Source organism: Petaurus breviceps, unplaced genomic scaffold, assembly GCF_028583685.1.
Source record: "Petaurus breviceps papuanus isolate PSGF00001 unplaced genomic scaffold, PetGlider_PUasm1.0 91041, whole genome shotgun sequence".
In the NCBI taxonomy this organism is placed as follows: domain Eukaryota; kingdom Metazoa; phylum Chordata; class Mammalia; order Diprotodontia; family Petauridae; genus Petaurus; species Petaurus breviceps.
This window is the reverse complement of record NW_027187400.1, coordinates 16662210-16684439: the sequence shown is the minus strand read 5'-3', so window position 1 is coordinate 16684439 and position 22230 is coordinate 16662210. Positions and strand designations below refer to the sequence as shown.

The following is a 22230-nucleotide window of genomic DNA, read 5'->3' as shown; positions in this document are numbered from 1 at the left end:
ACCCCTCTCTCTCCCTTTCCCTCCCTCCCTCTCTCTCTCTCTCACTCTCTCTGTCTCTCTCTGTCTCTCTGTCTCATTCACACATAGCCATCACAGCCTTCAAGACCCCAGCTGATGTCCTGGAATTCTGACTCATTTCCTGTCCCTGGTCCTTAATTTCTTCCTCCGTCAGATGAACTCAATCATTGCAGAGATACTTCCCAGCTCTAAATCCGAAGTTTCTAAATAAAAGTGAGATTTGACTTAGGGAATCCAACTACCTTCTGGGTTTTTCTAGGAGGTAGAAGTTGCTTTGAAAGTAACATTTTTGAATGTTTGAAAAATATTCCATGACAATCATAGGTTCATTGCTCTAGACCTGGACTTTATAGGACATTGCACTTTCCAGATGAGGAAACTGAGGCCTGGTAAATGGAATAGACCAAGGTCACATAAGCAGTCATCACCAGAGGTGAGATTTGAAATGCGGTCTTTGACTTTTCTGCCACTGACCCACTCTTTATTCCCAGTCTTCTTCACCAACCTAACTTGGAGTATTGAGTTGTAGAATCGGATTTATGTGAGATAAATAGACTTCATACCGTTCTGCCCATGCTGGGTACATGGCATTGGCCCCATGCTAATGTTCACACAATATTCATTGAGTTTCTTTAGGTGGGTTGGGGTGGTGGTGGTGGTGACAGTCACATACATATCTCTTAAGGGTTCCAAGGTGCCTTGTACTCATACTAACCCTGTGATGGAGGTGTTTTGAACCCAGTTTTACATTTAATGAAACTGAGCCTCACAGAGTTTAAGAGGCTTGTCCATGGCTAGACAGCTAGTAAGTGGTTGGGGGTAAGATTTGAACCCAGATATCTGTGGTTCCAAGCCCAAAACTATTTTCTATACCATCCATGAATGAGCTAAATGGCCATTCTTTGAGGCCTAGGCTACATGAGTTCAAAAAATCTTATAAGGAAGATGATTTTTTTGGGGGGCCCCAATGAGTCTCAATGAGTATTTATGCTAAGCAATAGAGACATCATGGCATAGTTGACAGACCATGGATTTGAGTTCTACTTCTGACACAGATTGGCTTTGGGACCCTAGGCAAGTCACTTAATGTCCAAAGTGTCCAAAGCAACTCTCTAAGACCAGTCTACACAAGGGCTGCAGGTAGGCATTGGTAGAGGGGATTTCCTCACCGGGAGAACCATAAATCAATTAAATCACAGGTTCCCTCCCCTCCCCCATCCCAAAGAGGGAGCATTACTGAGTTATCATGGAGAGCCAATGTTGTATAAGAGAAAGAACTTTGGGGCTTTGAAGTCAGAGAATCAAGGTCTGAATAAATCCTACCCTAATCAGTCACTTACATTCTGTGTGACCTGGGGAATTGCCCACCTCCTCTTGGCCATATTTTCCTCACTTGAAAAGCTACAGGATCGGGCTAAATGACCTCTGAATTCCTTTCCAGCTCCAGGTCTGGATACTCTGAAGCACCTGTATTGAAAAAGAATTGATTTAAAAAACAAAAAATATTCTTGAAATATTGAAGGAAATAGGGCATTCTGGTAAACTCTGGGGGAGGCTTAAAATTGAGATAAGTATTGTTTCTGGCCTCAAATAGATGACTATCTAGAATGGAGCTGGGATAAGACAAAAACACAGATTTATGTCATAATCTTCCTAATACATAATCAGGCAGCAGAGAGGTGTAAAAGAAAGTATAATGTGAATTCCAAGGTGGGAAAAATTAGGAAAGGCTCCCAGGAGCCTGGGATTTGGTCTTTAAAGGTTGGGTAGGGATTTAGGAGGCAATAAGGGAGGAGGAAGGGATTCTAGTTAATAGGAATAAGGCTAGGTAAGGCATGGAGATGACAAGGTGTCCTTCTGGGATGTAGAGGAGTGACATTCAGTTTAGCTGAAGCAGAGGGCATTTGGAGTAATAAGAGATAAGGCTGGAAGTGTGTGTGTTGTGGGGAGGGGAGCAGCAGCCTGTGAAGAGCCTTGAATGCCAGGCAGGGTAGTTTACTCCCTGGCCAAGCTGCCATGACACTTTCTGGGCTATCCACTTCTCCTTTTCCTGTTGCCCAAAGAATGCCAGCATTTAACCTTCCTTCATCGCTGCTACTTCAGGGATGGGAACGGACCAGACCTTGCTTTTAGCTGTAGAGTTCAGTGAATTTCATTTAACCCCATTGGTCAGCTTCTACCTCCTGTTTCATGACCCTTCCAGCTGTTCTTCCTTTTATCCTTTGCTTGATCCCACCCTGCCTCTCCCTTCTTGGATCTAGGCCTTTGCACTCATCCGACCAACTAACTTCTCCCTTCCTCCCTTTACCTTCCCCAGGAGACCAGCCAGCTCAGGATGTCCCAGGGGCTTCTCCTGAGGCTGAGGAGGACCCTGGAGAGGCATTTGAGTTTGACGACAGTGATGAAGAGGAAGACAATTCCAGGACAGGTGTGGGGAAGGATGGAGAAGCCCCACTTATTGACTTCGATGCTGCCCCCATCACTGGTGAGATGAATCCAGGAAGCCCATCTGTGCTGGGTCTGGCAAGGAAGGGGAGGGTGCAGAAAAGGCCCTTTCCCCCCTGACTGCCTTTTCTCTCTGATCCAGACTTGTCCTGCTCAGTCTTAGCTCATCTCCTGTTCTTGGAGAGCTAGAGTGGGAAAATTCCTTCAGACTCTGGGCTCTGGGAATTCCACATTCCTTGGATTTCTGGAACATCTGGGGCTACTTTGGCACTTTTTAAATGGGTGTTTTGGCTGAGTTGGCTCTGTTCCGGAGACAGTTGCACATAAGGAGTCTTCTCTGGAAGCCCGCCTCCCCCTCTTTCAGGCAGAAGAAAGGGCCTCCTGGAGACCTCTTATCCTGTATTGAGCAGCTCATTCCCCCCGGGAGACCCAGAGAGGGCGGGTTGGGGGAGACAAAAGATCTCACTGGTATTCGGTAGTAGCTCACAGGCTGTTGGAGTCTGTCACTTGGGAAGTTGATCTGAGGACTGGATTGACAGGAACTTCCTGAAAGCAGAAGGACAACGGGCTCCTTGACAAGCTTTCCCTCCCTGACGTTCTGCTGGTTGGCTGCCACCATCTGGAGTTTCGGGCTGGGCTGTTGGGGGGAGGATGGGGGCACCCTGGAAGACGTGGGGGATATTTGTGGCTTACACAATTCCTGGCCTTCTCCGGGCTGTGAACCGTGAGGGAAAGTCCCTCTTGAGCTGGTGATGGGGGTGGGATGGAGGTGAATGTGGGCACCCAGCAAGACCCATGAAAACTAAGCCCCAAACTGGAAATGCCGGCTGAGATCTGTGTGCTCATGAGTCTCCCCTTCCCCAAGAGGAGACTGGGAAATGGGGCGGGGATGTGCTAAGCTCCTCTGGGACCAGCTAAAATGGGGCCAGCACAGAAGAGACACCTGAGCCCAAGGCCAGGTTGTGGTGGGGGTTGGGGGGAGGATGGGGGCACCGTAAGGAGGCCATTGCCCTAACTGGCTCTCCTCTGTTTTCCCTAGATCCTGCAGCTGCCCAGCCCCAGACAGAGTAAGTGAACTCCCTTTCCTTTGCTTTGATGTGTCCTAAAACGGTGTAAAAAGAGAAAGCTGGGGCACAGGGGAGGAGGGAGGTGTAGGGAGTGGAGACTGAGAAATAACCTTCATCAGCAACCTGGGAGATCTCATTGACTGAGGGAAAGACCAGAAGCCCAGAAGGAACTCTTTCTCAAAGCAATAGCTAGCTGTATTTAAGAAGAATGTTATCATATCCCCTGCTTTCTTAATTACTAGTGGTGTGACCTTGGGCACATTATTTAACCTCTGTGGGTCTCAGTTTCCCTGTCTGTAAAATTTTGGAGTTGGAATAGAGGACTCCTAAGGGCCCTGCTGACTGGAAATTTCTGATTCTGATTCTGATGCCTTTCATTCTGCCCAGGAAGAGAGAGGGCCATTAATTATTCATTGTGTGACCTTGGGCAAACCGGTCTCTTTGGGGCTGCTCCTGCACCAAGCATATAATGGGGAGGATAATATGCAGGGATGTAGCATGGCCTTTATTGTCCTTCACATCCATCTTTCATGGGATCCTTATTCTCTACCGAAGACTTGGCTGTGTGACCCTGACCCAGTGGTTTCTCCTTCTCTGGGCCTCAGTTTCCTCCCTGGGAAGAGAAAGGGATTGGATCAAATGACCTCTAAGATTCCTTCCAGCTCTGACGTTTTTATTTTTTATTTATTTTCTGTTCTGAAGTAGCAAACAGAGTACTTTCCTATACATTGTAGAAAGAAAAAAGAGGATTGTCTATGAATCTGTGAATTTCTAATTTGGATTTGTTGCTTTTCTTTCACAATGTGTAACAAATTCAGCATGGAGCTTTCAGAGCTGTCCTGCTCATCCATGGTTCTTTCTGGTCTTCCTTCTGTTCTCTTTTGTGCATTAAAAAATACCTTTATAGCTTCCTTCCTTCCTTCCTTCCTTCCTTCCTTCCTTCCTTCCTTCCTTCCTTCCTTCCTTCCTTCCTTCCTTCCTTCCTTCCTTCCTTCCTCCCTTCCTCCCTTCCTCCCTTCCTCCCTCCCTCCCTCCCTCCCTTCCTCTCTTCCTCCCTTCCTCCCTTCCTCCCTCCCTTCCTTCCTTTTTGATGATGTAGAGTGAACATCAGTTTCTCTTCCTATAAAGTCATCTAGTCTCTCTCTGGTCTTAAGGTCTTGCTATTTTTTGGGGTAGCTTATATGCCACAGCTTCTTCTGTTCTTAAATGAAATTAAACTTTATTCTGCTCCAGAAAAACTAAATTAGGAAGAAAGTTGGAATTTTCAGTGGCTCCTCATTTATTGATTCTAGAATAATAACAGCTAGTATTTATATGGGTAGCTATTTGGCACAGTGGATAGAGCACTGGGCCTGGAGTCAGGAAGACTCACCTTCCTGAATTCAATCTAGCTTCAGACACTTACTAGCTGGGTGACCCTGGGCAAGTCACTTTACCCTGTTTGCCTCAGTTTCCTCATCTATAAAATGAGCTAGAGAAGGAAATAGCTAACCACTCTGGTATCTTTGCCAACAAAACCCAAATTGGGGTGATCAAGAGTAAGATATGACTGAAAAACAAATGAACAACATATTATATGTGCTTAAAGTTTTGCTAAGACAAATTATAAATATTGTTACATTTGATCCTCCCAACAATCCTGGGAGGGAGGTACTATTATGATCCCCATTATACAGAGGAGGGGACTGAGGCACAGAGTGCCAAGGTGCTTTGCCCAGAGTCACACAGCTAGTAAGTATCTGAGGTGGGATCCAAGCTCAGGTCTTCCTGATTCCAAGCCCAGCTCACTAGCCATTGTGGCCCCTAGACCTCTCAAATATACTCTTCAGCTTGGCTTTTCTGGCTACACCCAGTCTGATTCCAGCCTCTCTTTTCACTCATTTTATTCCCTATAATATGTCTTGAAGTTGCAGCCAAGCTGCTGTTTGCTGTTCTCTGAACTGACCTTGCATAAACTGCCTTTATACCAGGAGAGCACGTCCTCTTCCCCTCTGCCCCTTCAGACCCTGCGCTTTCCTCACAGCTTAACTCTATGGGGAGCCTTTCCTTGGACCTTGCTGGTTGGTAGTAGGCTGCCCCTTCTCCAGTTATCTTGCATTTATCTCTGTAAATATTTTATTCTCCCTTCTCCTGGCCAGACTCTTAGCTTTTGGAGAGAAGAGATTGTCTTTATATCCAGGGCACTTGTGTCTTTCATATTTTAGGTCCTTAATAAATGCTTGTTGAAATAGGAAGGGAGCCCAAAGGCCTTTGGAGTTGGACAATCTGGGTCCAGTTCCAGCCTCTGACACTTACTACCTCTATGGCTTCCGGAAAAGTTAGAAGGCTTCCCTGGGCTTCTGTGGCCTCACGTATAAAATGGTGGAGAGCAGACTTAATGGCGTTGAAGGTCCCTTCGATCTAGTTCTAGATCTGGGAACCTCTAGTCCTTAGTTGAACTGAGTGGATGAGCCTATATCCCAGTTCAAACATACCTCATTTGGGAGGAGTATGGCTAGGTTGAGTCAAGGAAGATTGGAAGGTTCTCTCCTCACCTCTTCACCAGGAATAGGGTGCTCTCTGAGGAAATGGAAGCATCCCAGAATAGGACATTGGTTCCTTGCTAACAAGAATCTTCTATTCTTGGTGTGAATATCTTGGTGATATTCACTGCTCAGGCTGACGAGGTTGTGTCCATGGGAGGCAGGGTTTTAAGGGAAGGAATATAATTCAGCTAGGTGGCACAGTGTATACTGCACTGGGCCTGGAGTGAGAAAGAATCCTCTTCCCAGGTTCAAATGTGGCCTCAGATACTTAATTAGCTATATGATCTTGGGCAAGTCACTTACCCTTGTTTTCCTCAGTTTCCTCATCTGTCAGATAAGCTGGAGAAGGAAATGGCAAACCACTCCATTATCTTTGCCAAGAAAACCCCAACTGGATCATGAAGAGTCAGACAACTGAAAAATTAAATAAAATTCTGACAAAGTAATCACTAATTATCCAAAAATGGAAAAAGAAGGGAGACATTAAAAAAACAACCCAACCATATTGTCACATAGAGACCTCTCTGATATAGAAGAGGGATGCCATTTGTTCTACTTGACTCTAAGGGCAGAACAATCGAGAACAATAGGAGTGTGTTACAGCGAGGCAGATTTCAGATCAATACAAGGAAAGACTTCCTGACCTTTGTTGCCGCTCCCAGTGGAGTGGGCTGCCTTGTGGAGCAGTGAGCTGCCCATTGTTAGAGGTCTTCAGGCAGAGCCTGGATTTCGATTTAAAGGGATTTTGTAGATCAGATCAATGCTTTGGTTAGACTAGGTCCTTGAGGTTCCTTGTAATGTGATTCTAAATTCTCTTATAAGTGAACTGATTACAATTTTCTCATCTATGGCCTGTTTCCTGCTAATCCCAGTGGTTACTTTGAAAGAATCTGATTTCTTCCTTTTCTTCCCTCTCTGTCATATCCTTGTACCCTCATGCCTCTGTGACAGAGGCAGAACTGCATGACCAGACCAAATTGAACTTGCTTCTGTACAATATTTACCACTGTCCAGGTCACAGGTATCTGAATGTGAGTGATTTGGAAGAGTTTGGTTGGTAAGGAATGGGTTTCTGGGATGAGAAAGGGGGAGCCTGAGACTAGGATTTAAGAGACATTTTTAGCTCTGTCATAAGTGAACTCTGGGACCTGTGGATAACTAGTTGAACTTCATTGGGCCTCAATTTCCCTATCTGCAAAGTGGAAACAATAGTGCCCTCCCTTTACTTATTTTAGTATATTGCCCCATGGGGCCCTTCCCTGGGTGGGGCTGGGGCCTGAGGGTTTGATCGAGAATGTGGCTAGGCAGGGTTCATAGTACTGGTTGAACCTACTTCTTTTCTGCAATGGGGAGGGAGGGAGCAATGATGGGGAGGTCCTTGTGTATGGGACTGGAGCTGGGTGGATCTGGTGATTAGGTGGAAAAGGCCAGAAGCAGTAGAAGGTGGTGTCTAGGAGAAAAGATTCACCACAAGAGAACAGACCAGCAAGAAGGGAAATCCTGGTTTTCAGGCTCCAGAGTTCTACAGGGAGAGCTGCCTGGGGGACTGAACCAGACAAGGTACACAGCACCCCTCAACTTTTGCATGGCGTGTGTGTGAGCTCTAAGTATGGCTGACCACCCATTGCCCACTTCTCCTAGCCTGCCCCAACCCTGTCAGTTCGAGGACTTCTTGTTCCTTCATTGCCTTCCCTTCCTTTCAAGGAGTCAACTGGACCTCTCCAATCCCACCCCCCCCCACATGAGACTTAAGGGGTTCCCAACTCTATAGGGAAGCTCTGTGGCAGCTGGGCTAGTGTGAGGCAGCGTGGTGAACGGTATAGAGTGTTGGACCTGGAGTCAGAGGATAGATTCATACCCTATCTCAGATACTTATTAGAAGTGTGAGCTTGGGTAAATCACCTGCCTCTTTTAAGACTCAGTTTCTGCATCTGTAAAGTAGGCATTATATGGCTACTAGTAGTAGCTAAATTCTAGGGTTGTTGTGAGAGTAAACTGAAATAATGTATGAAGTGTTCAGTACACTTTGGGGCACTTAGCACAAGTATCCTTTTCCCCCTGATTCCTCCTGGCTGCTTGTGCCCCCCCCCCCCAAATATTATCTTATATTTATATGTTTCTTTCATATATTTTATATATATGCTTCTATATGTACATGGTGTCTCCCCAGACAACATGTAAGATCCTGGAGAACAGGAACTGGCTCTCAGTACCTAAGACAGTGTAGACACATAGTAGGTGTTTAATAAATGTTTGCTGATTATTTGATTGAAGTGGCAGTTAAAATTGTGAGGACAAATGAGATTTTACAGGTGGTAGGAATTCTTTGGAAGCTAGTTAATTTTGAACAAGTTGGCATTGGTATTTATTTATTCTAGTTGGCCATCCTAAGAACCTTGGGATTTACTAGTTTTTGGTGTTAGGATCAGACTTTATTTTTTTGTTTGTTTTTTGTTTTTTAAAGCAATCAGGGTTAAGTAACTTGCTCAAGGTTACACAGCCAGTTATTTCTGGGTGTGGTGCTAAGTGTCTGAGCCCAGATTCGATCCCCAGGTCATCCTGACCCTGGAGCCAGTGCCCTTACTCGCTGAGCCACCTGGCCACCCCTAAGCAACTGGGGTTAAGTAACTTGCTCAAGGTTACACAGCCAGGTGTTTCTGGGTGGGTGCTGAGTGTCTGAGCCCGGATTCGATCCCCAGGTCATCTCGACACTGGAGCCGGTACTCTTACTCGCTGAGCCACCTGGCCACCCCTAAGTAATTGGGGTTAAGTAACTTGCTCAAGGTTACACAGCCAGGTGTTTCTGGGTGGGTGCTAAGTGTCTGAGCCCGGATTCGATCCCCAGGTCATCTCGACACTGGAGCCGGTACTCTTACTCGCTGAGCCACCTGGCCACCCCTAAGTAATTGGGGTTAAGTAACTTGCTCAAGGTTACACAGCCAGGTGTTTCTGGGTGGGTGCTAAGTGTCTGAGCCCGGATTCGATCCCCAGGTCATCCCGACACTGGAGCCGGTGCCCTTACTCGCTGAGCCACCTGGCCGCCCCGGGATCAGACTTTAGAAGGGACCTAGGAGGTGATTTGATCTAATCCTCTCTTTTCACAGATGAGAAAACTGAAGCCAAGAGAGGTTTAGTGACTTGTGTTGGTCCAGAAGGTCACATTCTATGTACAGATACTATTATCTAGATGCTAATAGTAATAGTTAATGTTTCTATGGTGCTTTGTGAGGTCCAAAATTGTCTAACATACAATAAAAGAATGTGAGGCCGAGCTGTGAGTCAATGACATTTTATTAAAGGGTCCATAGTTCCCTCTAATCAAGGGGACTGCAGATCTTGCACACAATCCGAGATGTCCCCTCTGTCCAGGGCCTTAGTTTTATAGTGCTTGATCCCCAGACGACATAGATGAATGAAGCAAACTAAAAGTACAGAATATCATTGGTTGATAGACCTTGTACTTTACCCTCCAGGAACGACTACACATAATACAGAATGCTATTGGTTGACAAATGGGCTAATGAACAGACCCTGACAGACCTATTTTGACCTTTCAGGAGGTATTACCCAGCCAATGAGCTGACCCATGGACTAGGCTGATAAACAGAAGTCAAAACATGTCTATGGGTTAATCATAGCTTTGGGTGAATTCTGTTACTGAGGCTCACATATCCTTGATGTAGATGAAAAAAGTTCAAGAGTCTATATTGTATGGAAACCCCACACCATTTGTAATTGTATGATGTTGGGGTAAGCCCTGTTCTTAGGTCAGCTCTAAAAGGGCTTCTTCCTTCTAGATCTGCTTTTCATGTTTTAATACTTAACATAAACTCAATATAAAAGAGCTATAAGAAGAATCATTATATTAAGAACTCATAATTCACCAGGAACTTCAGAGTATTTCAATTGTTACATCATGAGGTACTGAGTTGGAAAATGAGTCTGTGTCCCTCTCAATATTATTAGATGTTTCAGTCAATTTTTTACATGTAAAATTCTTAATCCAATTTGGAATATTGTATGACATTCCTCACTATTTCACTCTTGTGAGGATATTATTTTATTAATATAGTGAAAGGATATTATAGTCTCTATTATTCGTGGTTCAAATGACAATTCAAAATGATCCCTCACTGTAGCAGTACTATACTATTTAATCAAAAATCACCAATGGGGTTTATCTCTTTTACATTTGTGCTTGTTAATGGAATTTGCTATGAGAGGAAAAAGGCAAGGACATAGAGAGTAGCATGAGTTCTGTTTGATTTCAGGTATGCATCATAGGCAACCACTTATAAGACAAAATGTCACAGCCAGGCTCAGAATTAACCAAGTGGGCAAATGTCTTATTTACCAAGGTGGGGATAGATCAAGGGTATCCTACCTTCACTTTCATGAGGTCTCTCTCTCAACTTTCTGAGGGACAGTCATCTACCTGTGGCAGTCCTCAGACTGTAGGAGCTTATGACATTTCCCTTGAATGATGGCCTTATGAGAGATCAGACACCTATATCTAAATTCAAGACTTAGAATAACAACAAATTTCAGCCCAATCAGTTATTGATTTATAATTATTATTGGCAGTATTTAAATCTCAGTTCTTTTACAGGGATCCATTATTTTTAGTTAGCTCATGTTAAAAAATTCATGGTGACACTCCCAACTTCCCATTACTGAAGAACAGACACCACCCCCACCCCAAGGAACTTATATTATCAGTTCTATTAGAACAGAGCTCTGAAAAGGGAGTAGGAGTTACACTGGTTCGGGGTCAGGATGGAAGGAGTTGAGTCAACTCATTGGCCAACTTGAAATGACTGGCTAAATGTAGGTTTGGAATGTGATGGTGGGGTTTGGTCAATAAGCCTTACTGACATTCTTGGGGAAGGAAGTTGGTTGAGTGATGTTTTGTTGGAGTGCTGGTTACCTGTGTCATCAGGGCCTTGACCTACTATAGTTATCTTGGGCACATGGGACTGATGTTGATATAATGGGTGTGCGTGATGACAATGTTGATCCTTCTGATGATGGTGAACAAAGAGGAGACTGGAGTATGTGACCTCATACCCAGGGAGAGGGAAACGATGCTCGGCCACAGCCATGAATAAGAGCTTATTTAGGATCCCAGATGGCAACAAGAGAAATAATCTCAACTCCTGGTTTCTCTAGCACTTCAAGGTTAGCAAAATTGCTTTGTTAAAATTCTGTGAGTTAGGATGAATATTATTATCCCCATTTTACAGATGGTGAAGCAGAGAAGTAGTGCAGTTTATAATAAATAGGGGCATAGGATTTTAAAATATTTAAAAAATTTAAATTGGAAATGATCTGGTCCAGTAGTTTTTAACTTCATGTCTGTGGAAATTTCAGCAGACCATGAAAAGGATAATTTCTGTTTTCTCTGTCCATTAACTGAAACATGGCATTTCATTCAGTGATGAACCCTGAAAAAGTATCCACAGGCTTTTCCCAGACTGTCAGAGGGGTCCATCCCCACAAAGGTTAAGAACCCTTGATATAATCTAACCTCATTCTCATTTTATAGATGAGGAAATGGGATCCCAGGCAGGTGGGGTGACTTTTCCAGGAAATACCTGAAGTGAGATAGGGACCTGGATCTCTAGACACTAAGTTCATCGTTCTTTCCACTGTAATACACTGCCTGTGTCATGTTTGCTTCTCTCACACCAAATGTTTCTTGGGTAGTTACTGCATACAGACTCCAATACTGGGCTTTGGGGTATAACCTTGTGTGGGACATGGTCCTTACCCTCTGTGGTCTCATAGACTCTAGTGGCTCTTCTTGCCCCCAGTTCCTCCATTGATTAATCTATCTGCCAACCATCCAAATAATCTTCCTAAGGTATGGGTCTGATCTTTGGGTATTGGAAGGACTAATGGAAGAGGGATTGAAGTCATTTTCTCTGGCCCTACAGGGCAGAACCAGGGGCAATGAATGGGAATTGATTAAGGCAAATTTCAACTTGATGTTAGGAAGAACTTCCTACCAATGGGAGCTGTCCAAAGGGAGGATGAATTTGCCTTGGAAAGTAGTGGCTCCCCCATCACTGGAGTTCTTCAGGCAGAGTCTGGGTGCCCACTTGGTAGAACTGTTTTAGACTGGGACTTGAATTTGTGTTGAAGTTGAGCTAGATGGTCATTGAGGTCCCTTCCAATGTAGAGAGTCTGCGTTTCTGATTTTGTGACATACTCAAAAGCTGTTGGTGGCTCCCCAGTCTCTAGGCAGCCCATTCTATTCTTGGACTGTTATCATTGTCAGGAAGCTTTTCTTGACATTTTGCCTCAGTTTTCCCTTTCTATCATTGCCTCTTTGGGCTGTTAGGTGGTGATAGTGTTAGACCTGGAGTCAGGAAGACCCAAGTTCAAATCTGACTTCAGACACTTCCTAGCTGTGTGACCCCAGGTGAGACACTTATCCTTCTTTGCCTCAGTTTCCTCAAGTGTAAAATGAGCTGGAGAAGGAAATGGCAAACCCCTCCAGTATCTTTGCCAAGAAAATCCCAAATGGGGTCATGAAGAGTCAATCACAACTGAAATGACTCAGCTACAAAAAACCCTTGTCCTAGAAGGTTTTGCCTTCTCCTTGCTATGATGGTTCTTCAGATACTTGGCAATGGATGCCATTTCCCTCCCAACTCTTTTCTTCTCCATCTCATCAGTAAACATATCCATTTTTTCTTTACCTCTGCTACTCACAATCATCATCTTCCTTCAAGGCTTAACATAGGGGCTGCCTCCTCCAGGAAGCCTTCCTAGATTTCTCCTCCTGCCCCTCATTTTATAATCTTTTCCTCAATTTTTCTTAAGTGTATACTTACAAATGTATGGATTGTGTACCCCTAGTAGGATGTAAACTCCTTGAGGGCAGGGATAGTTTAGGTGTTGCCTGTGTATTCCCAGTGTCTAGCAACAGTGCCTGGGAAAGAAGGAGGAGCTTCATTGATGTTTATGAATTGAAGAGGTAAGGCTGAGAGCCATGCTGAGGTCACCAACACCACCAGACCTGCTCATTAGTAAAATGGGGATAATAATAGCACCTACCTGCTAGGATCATCTGATGAGTGGCACATACCATGAATGGCATAAGGGTTCCTCCTTACTGCAGTCATCACTAACCACTGATTACTGAGCTTTAGACAGGTCATGGTAAATAGAGCAGGAAATGGCCCTGTCTTTGCTCCATCATCTTGAAGAGGAGGTAGCTTCCTCCAAAGAGGGGATGTGGTGACTTATGCAAAGCTGTGTGGATAGTAGAACCAGCCTGATAAAGAGTAGGAAGAGTACATTGACCGTGGAGTCATTGGGCCTGGGTTCAAATCCTAATGATCTCACTTAAAGCCTCTGTGACCTTGGGTAGGTAAATCGCTAAAGCTCCCTGGGCCTCAGTTTCCTCATCTCTAAAAATGAAGGGGTTGAACTAGATGACCTTTGAGGCCCTTCCCAGCTCTACAGTTGTGATCCCAAGTATTGAAGGGCAGCTTGGCGTAGTAAATAGAGAGCTGGGCTTGAGTCCAGGAGACATGAGGCTTTACCCATGGGCTGGGCAAGTCTCTTCACCTCTGAGACCAGACATTTGCTGTATTAGCTAGCACACCCAGGATGGCCTGCTAGCACAGTTTCTTTGATCTGCTTTTAAGGAAAGACTGCTCAAAAAGGGGTTAACAATCCTACTTTAATTACAGAGAAAGAAGCGAATATAGAAAATACAAGCAGAGAAATTAGCACAAAGACTAACAGACAGGACTCCAGCTGTCTGAACATAACAATATTGCTATACACTTTATATATATGTCACTGGATTGAGGGAACACAGGCAACATCTGGTAGTGTGTGTGGGGGGCGCTCTGAACATACTAAGAGTCTCGACCAGGAAATCAAAAGATCCTTCTCATGAGTGAACCCTCAAAGCAAAATGCCAACTCAGAGCCAGAAGGCATCACAACCTTCATTATTCAGTGCCTAATTAGCTTAGTACCAAAAGATATGAAAGCTTTCCTGTAAGCTTTTCCCAGCCTCCTTTAAGCAAGCTTCTCTTTAAGCAAGTTCCTCCCTGAATGGTCTCTATGTGATTCAGGATGTATCACAGCTGGGCTCATAGGCCTATTAAAGGATGGAGAAGATCTTCAAATTCCGTAAATATTGCACTTGCAGAAAAGGTCTAGACCTGAACAGATAGAGAGTGTTTCCTCATTGGGGAGTTCTCTATACCAGTGGAATCACAGATCCAGTCCCTATCTCTGTGATCCCAGTATTGGAGGCAAGACCAGAGCCAAATCAAATGCCTTTTTTCATTACAATAAGGGGACTCCTTTCTTTCAGAGCAATCTGCTTTATTGCTGGGTTCGATAGCAGAAGAACAGTGTTCCCATCCTGTCTTTGCTGACTGTGTCACCTCAGACAAACCTCCCAGCCTCAGTCTTGTCATCTGAAAAATGGGGATAATCCTACTTTCACTGCCTACCTTGTAGGGTTATCATGAGCAAAGAGCTTTATTAGCCTGAAGGAACATCCCGTGTTTCACCACATAACCGTCGCACACTGTCTTTCCCTTTTTGGTCCAAAAATTGGTTTCACCAGTGGCATGTGGATATGCATGTATCTCTCTGGCACTTCAAGCTGTGAGCCTAGAACACTTAGCACATGTGCATTGTCAGCATTGAATTTTAAGGTATATTCATGAATGTTCTGTACATCCTAATCTTGTACCAAAGACAGTTTAGTAATAAAGGATTTTTAAGTAATACTGGCACATTTAAAAAAATTTAAAAAATGCCCACTGTTTTGCAAAAAAAAAATTGGCACAAAGTCTGTGATGATTATGTGGTGAGATATGGTAAGACAACATTATGCAGGAGGGAGGAAGAGTAAAGAACTTTCCCATTGAACTTGGAGTCTTGGGTCCTGGGTTTGCATCTCACTAGAGGCAGAGTTAGAGTGGAAAGGAGAAGGCTGGCCTTGGAGTGAGAGGCCTGAGGGGTGGACCCTGCCTGGGCCATTCACACCTGGGTGACTTAGGGCCCATCACTCGATAAATCGATAACATACCAATAATGTCTACCCTTCTGGGCCTCGGCTTCTTCATCTAATGAAAGGGTTGGACTAGAAGCCTCTACCATTTCCTTCTGGCTCTAGGTCTGTGGTCCTTTGATCTGTATTTAGCACAGTGCTAGGCATTTAATAAATGTTTACTGAAGCATAGCCCACCCTCCCTCTTTGGGTCCACAGACTCCAATGTCATTTGCATTGTTAGACTATTTTTGGTTTCCTGTCTAACACGCTGCCATGTCAACTGATGGATCCTTGACTACTGAACTGAGGAATCTTGGGTGCAACTGATTGGTATTTACTAGTCATACTAATAAATTGATCATGATCCAGAAAAAAAAGTTTATTGAATCAATGAATGAATGAATGAATCTGCCACTTAACTGCCTCCATGACCCTGGTTATTTTCCTCTCTGGGTCTCAGTTTCCTCATTTGAAAAATGAGGGAGGTGGGCCGGATGGCCTCCCAGCTCTCTGCCAACTCTGGAGCTATGGTCTTATAGGAAGGAGAGCAGTTGGTATGTTTGTGATTATTGTTTTAATGATTAATTCTAGAATTATTTTTATGGATAGCTCTGTGTTGCAAAGTTTTTCCTTATAAAAAAAGATAGGATTTGCTTTTCCTTCTGACTATGTAACTTTGGTCTGCTTCAGTTTCTTACTGGGTAAAATGGAGATAAGAGTATCACCTGATCCCCAGGGTTGTTGTAAAGATCAAAGGAGATAATGTTTGTAATGCACTTAGCACAAAGCGTGATGCATAGTAGGTGTTTCAGAAATGCTTGTTTCCCTTCTTTCCTATGATTTTCCCTTAGTTGCCTTGTCTTCAGTCAGACAGGCCAAGATGAGTCTGGCTCCTCAGCCCCATGAAAGTCAGCGTTGTTAGGTTCAGTCTCATTCTGTCCAGTAACCAAAGGTTCCCATGCGTTGCTTGTTCTCCATCCCATGGGCATCTGTGTACACCCCCACATGAACCACAGACAATGACTGGGGGACCTCTGCTTAAGGCCAAGGACAATAAAAGTCCCTCTCCTCTGAGCTCCAAGAGCTGGGCCAGGGAGGCTACCCTAGGACCTTGGCATGGAACCCCAGGGAGCCTGCCTCAGGGAGCCTGAGAAGCTTTCCAGCATTCTGTGTTCTAAGGCCCCCCCCCCCCCAGTTCTGACATTGTGTTCTAAGGCTTTTCCCAGTAGTGACATCCTGTGTTGTAAGTGCCCTCCCAGCTCTGACAGTCTGTGTTCTAAGGCCCCTTCCCAGCTCTGACATCCTGTGTTCTAAGGGACCTCTCAGCTCTGACATCCTGTGTTCTAAGGGACCTCTCAGCTCTGACATCCTGTGTTCTAAGGGCCCTTCCAGCTCTGACATCCTGTGTTCTAATCCTCCCTGCCCCCAGCTCTGACATTCTGTGTCCTAAGGCCCCTCCCAGCTCTGACATTGTTTAATTCAATCAGTCTATGATTCAGAACTATAGTTAGAGTCTGGAGACCTCCCTAATTTGAGTCTTTAGATTGAATAAGGAGACTAAACAGGGAGATTTAGGATTGCTTTTCTGAGCTGCTCTCTCAGGGACCCCAGAACCTCCTTGGCTCTACAGGCTAGAGGTGACCTAACCCTACAATGGGCTTGGTGCTGGTACTGAGGACTCACTGGAATACCACTGGAAGGGGTTTTAGTAATACTTTTGCCCAACATCATCATTAAAATGAGTATACAGAAACCCTGCAAGGCAAAGGTGGTAAGTAGTTGAGGTGGGATTTGAACCCAGATTCTCTGGTATCAGATTCCACTAGCCTGCTTGGCCCCATGCCAGGCCTCTGTCCTCTTCTGACCCCTGAGGCCTAGGGCCCATCTGGGGGAGCGCCTATTCCATTTATCTCCTCTCTCCCAAGCAGCCTGTAGTGGCCTCTCGGGCCAGTCCCTAAGGACGTTGGCTCCAGACAGTGACCTTGGTTGATTTTTTGCAGTCAGATCGCATGTCAAGTCTGCTCTGGGCATCAGGCTGAGTCCAAGTAACCTCTCTGCCCCTTCAGATGGCCTGGCACTGTTATTTACATCACCTCTGGCTAAAGATCTCCCTGGAGCAGGCCCGGCATTTCCTGGCCTGGGAGAGCACCCCAGGCTTCTCTTGTAAGCCCTCTGTGTGCATGGCCCTGCTATGGCCAGGCCCTGGGCCTTTTCCATTGTTTGCTCATAGAAGCCTTTTCAGTTCCACAAACATGTATTGAGCACCTGCTGTGTCTGTGCAAGGCACTATGGGAGAATCAGGGTTCCTGCCCTCACAGAGAGAGCGTGTAGTCTAACCAGTGAGCTAAGACAGGGGCAGATCACTCTCAGAAAAGTAGGATGGGGAAAGGCATGAAGAGAGAGGTCTAAAGGAAGTATAAATATTGAATGTGAATTGGAGGGAACCTTAGAACAACGGGTTTTAGAGCATCATGGACCAGTAGAATGAGTCCTAGATTTGAAAGTGGAGATAGAGAGGAAGTGATTAAGCATGTATTAAGTGCCTACTGTGTGCCAGGAACTTTTACAATTATTCTTTCTTTGATCCACACAACAGCCCATTGAGGTCAGTGCTGCTATTATCCCATTTTATAGTTATAGAAACTGAGACAGATAGCAGTTAAATAACTTGCCCAGGGTCACACAGCTAGAAAGTGTCTGAGGCTAGATTTGAACTCTGATCTTTCTGAGATGAGGTTCAGGGTTTTGTCCTCTGTGCCAGCGGATAACACCGTCCTAACTGCTTAGATGGATTTAAAGACCAGAGACAAGAATTCAGATCTGCCGCCATCATCAACAAGCTGGGGGACCACAGACAAATCACTCTAACCTCTGAGATGCCGAGGTGTAGATGGGCTGCTATCTGTCTCAGTGGAGGTCCCACACTGAAATTTTGATGTGTTCTAGAACGTGTATGTTGTTATATGTGCATATCAGGCGATGTGCGTATTTGGTCACAGATGTATATATAATACATGCATATATTGTTACATATCACATGTCTGTATAAGACACATTTACATGTTTTTGTTATACACATGTATAAAACAATGTGTGTATATTTTATTTGTTATATATAACACATATATGTATAGTTATATATGTACATATGACTGATGTATATGTAGCAGGTGCACACATGCATTTTGTAATGTATGTACATATAACACATACATATGTATTTGTGAATTACATCCCTGATTTGTACTCTGTCTGAGGACAGGAAGTATTCCCTTCTTTATATCTGTATCCTCAGTGCTTAATACATTACTTGGCACAGAATTGCAGAGGGAATCCCTGGGGCTCTGAGAAGTTAAGCAGCTTGCTCATGGTCACGTAGCCTATATTTTTTGGAGGTGGGTAGGATTTGAATCCAGCTCTTTCTGACTCTTAAGTGACTGCTAAGGTTAGATATCTAGTCATTATGCCATGTAGCCTTTCATGAGTACATACCCAGTAAATATATACCAAATAAATGTACCGCCTCCTTCTAGGTTCATCCCCTTTACTGGTACCAGCACTGGGAGCTTGGGGCCTTGGGGGGCAATCCTCCTAACACTAGCTCACAAGGCCCTATTCAGTCTACTAGTTTCCCCCTTCTCCCATATTGACTAATTAGTTGAGCTCTCCTTCATTTCGATTAATTAATTGATAATAAATTAGTTTTTACAAAAGGATATTTATTGAGAAGGAACAGAAATGCAAAAACACACTGTCAGCCTAGAGGTATACTTTCCCTTGGGTACAATGGGCCCAAACTTAAAACAGAAATCTCCCCTCCTCCTGTCTAGATGGGAAGCATCTCCTGGCCCCAGGACTCTCTTCCTCCCTTTTTGTAACCCCCACCAACTTTACTTATGGCTCTGATAAAACCAGTAGATGAGTCACTTCCTTGCTTCGATGTGTTGGCTGCTTGCCAGAGTTGGGATTTACTGCTACTTGCTAATACTTGGCTGACTTCTTCAACCTTCTGAAGTTTACAAGGTCAAAACTTCATCCATTCTGTCTCCTAAGATAAGGAAAGAATAAACACAACAGAAACAGGTGTCGTGCTCAGGGACACACGGTGGCTGAGTAGAGAGGTAAGGCCTTCGAGGCAGCGTTCCCCACCCAGCAGCCCATCTGGAATCTTCCTTACTTGAAAGCCCAGAGTGGGGTGCTAAGTGCAGAAAGGGCACAAGGAGGGACATGTTAGTCCTTTAATATGCAAACTTGGTTCTGGCTTTGCCATTAGTTCTTCCAGTTAGTAAACCAAACCCTTCCTTAGCACACAGTAACATCACCTTACTGGTGTCCAGAAGCTAGCCAAACCTGCAGGGAATATAACATTGCAAATGCCCTAAGGACTAGGCCCTTATCACCTAGTTCCTCATTATATAAATATAAGGCAGTTTTTTCTAGAGAAAGTACTAGAAGCTGGTGGTATCAGTAAATTCTTCATGTAGAAAATGGCATTTGAGATGAGCTTTGAAGGAATTTGGGATTCTAAGATGAGTCAGGAGTATATTCCAGGCATGGGAAGTGGTCAAGGAAAAGGCATGGAGGGCAAGATGTGAGGAAAAGCAAGAACTTTGATAAAGTTCTAAGGGAATGAATCAAAGGTGAAAGGACTGAATATAATTTTTAGGTCTCTTGGGGAAGTGCCAGGGAAAGAGGAAGAAACCATACTTCATTTCAAGGCCTTATTTGTTTGCTGTAGCATTTGTTTAGATATCACCCTGTATTCTTTTGTTTGTTTGGTTTTTTTTGGAGGGGCAATTGGGGTTAAGTGACTTGCCCAAGGTCACACGGCTAGTTTTTTTGTGTGTGTTAAGTGTCTGAGGCCGGATTTGAACTCAGGTCCTCCTGACTCCAGGGCTGGTGCTCTATTCACTATGCCACCTAGCTGCCCCAATCACCCTGTATTCTTTCAGAAACAATGCTAGGCCTTTCTCTTTCTCCAAGGTAAGCAGAAGTTGGAGAAAGTGAGGCTGATTCTGTCCATTAGGAAAGTCCAAGGTAGAAGATCATCCACCTGAACAACAGCTGACCTTGGGAGAGTGTAGACATTGGAAAGGCATAGAGTGGGGATTTCAATAGGCCAGAGCCTTTCACAACTCTCATACTAATCTGTCAGAGACATCTTGTACTTGAAAGCCTATGCTTACAACAAATGAATAGATCTTAGAGCAACACAAGATGGTGTGAACTATCTCAAAGTTTGTGAGTGTATCCTTACCTGAGATCTCCATATTGAGGTTGGATGGTCTTTTGGTGATGTTTTAGACATGGTTCTTGGTCAGGTATGGGTGGGACCAGATACTCTCTGGGGTTCCTTCTAACTCCAATTCTCAGATTCTGTACGATCTACCTCTGACATTCTGTTTACTAAGAAGTACCTTCCAGCTCTAACATTCTGGTTTCTAAGAGCCCTCCCCTCTCTGAAATTCTGTGTTCTAAAATCCCTCTCCTAGTTCTGGAATTCTAGATTCTAAGTTTTCTTATGACTCTGATTTTCTCTATTCTAAAATCTCTCCCATCTTTGACATTCTGTGTTCTAAGGCTTCTCCTAGGTCTGACATTCTGTGTTCTAAGGGCCCTCCCAGCTCTGACATCCTGGGTTCTAAGGGCCCTCCCAGCTCTGACATCCTTTGTTCTAAGAGCCCTCCCAGCTCTGACATCCTGTGTTCTAAGGCCTCTCCCAGCTCTGACATCCTGTGTTCTAAGAGCCCTTCCAGCTCTGACATCCTGTGTTCTAAGGGCCCTCCCAGCTCTGACATATTGTGTTCTAAGGGCCCTCCCAGCCCTGACATCCTGTGTTCTAAGGCCCTTCCCAGCTCTTCCTTCTCCACATTCACTGGTCTAGCATTCTATATTATATAGTCTCACCCAACTCTTGACTCTGTGAGTTTCTGAATTCATGAAATCAAGCAAGATTAATAAATGAGGATAGCTCTGTGTCACCCATCCCTGATACCGGAAACTCTCCTCATCCAATGCTTCCTTCTTCCCTGTCATAGGTTTGCATGTTTATGTCTTAGGGAAAGATCTTGGAGGCCACATGCTCAGGGCTCCAGCTTGGGGTAGAGACCTTTATTTTGGTTTGTGGTGGGGGTTGTAGATTGCTTCATATGAATGACCCAATTGTGTGGAGAGAGATGTTTATTTGGACAAGAACTTTGCCTGCTGGGAGACAGTGGCTGAGCCCAACAAGCTGAATCTCATGGGGCTCCCTGCAGTATGGTATCCAGACAGCTCTGTGTGGAATGCCATACAGGCCCCTCCCGAGGAAGTCAGCAGGAGTGGGTTTTTCCTGCAGGTTCTGCGCCTGGTAGGACTGACTTGCTGTGCAGCTTGGGTCGAGACACCTGTTCTCAGAGCCTCACTTTCCACGTCATTAAAATGGGAGCAGAATAAATTGACTCCTCCTTCTGTACAGAGCTCTTATGGGAATGGATAGATGGATGAGGTATATCTGAAAGGCTGAGAAAAAAATCCAAGAGAAAAATGCAAGGTAGGGCAACTTTTATTTGTCCCATGGCTCCATCCCTTGAATTTGCCAGAGGAGGGCGGGCAGCTGAAAAAATAGGAGAAGGGGTCGGGCAGAAAGGACACTCCACCTTAGGAAAGATTTTCTCTTGGAACTTGAGGAAGCTGAGATGGATGGAGGCAGTAACTAAGAAACATGGGAGTGTTGGCAGGGTAGTGGGAAAAGTATTGGCCTGGGCTGGAAGCAGGAGCCTGGGTTCTAGTTCTAGGCACTTTACTGTCTGTGTGACTGTGAACAAGTCACTTTCCTTATAGGAGCTTCATTTTCCCCACCTGTAAAGTGAAGGAGTTGGACTAAAGTATCTCTAAGGTCCCTTTCCAACTCTTATGTACCCTGATCTAAGGTCCTTTCTGTGATAGCATCGTGATAGACTATCTTCTAAATAACCTTTTAGCTCTGACATCCTATGTCCTAAGATCCCTTCTAACGCTGACTTTTTTAAGGTCCCTCCCAACCCTGCCATTCTCTGTTCTAAAGTCCCTTCCAACCCTGCCATTCTTTGTTGTAAAGCCCTTCTTAACTCTGCTATCCTCTGTTCTAAGGTCCCTCCCAACCCTGCCATTCTCTGTTCTAAGGT

At 44.7% G+C, this 22230-nt stretch overlaps 1 protein-coding gene across 4 annotated transcripts in view; it reads left to right on the top strand.

Moving 5' to 3' along the window:
• The window catches only part of ARHGEF10L (Rho guanine nucleotide exchange factor 10 like), a 224909-nt gene that overhangs the window by 49788 nt on the left and 152891 nt on the right, over positions 1 to 22230 (top strand). For 2 of the 4 annotated variants that reach the window (XM_069078397.1, XM_069078396.1), the window contains exons 3-4: positions 2336 to 2503; positions 3503 to 3530. In XM_069078397.1, coding sequence (XP_068934498.1) covers positions 2336 to 2503; positions 3503 to 3530 — 196 coding nt within the window. Of the gene's footprint in view, positions 1 to 2335; positions 2504 to 3502; positions 3531 to 7475; positions 7616 to 11078; positions 11234 to 22230 lie in introns of those variants that run through there. The other 2 variants (XM_069078399.1, XM_069078398.1) reach the window with 2 other exon arrangements.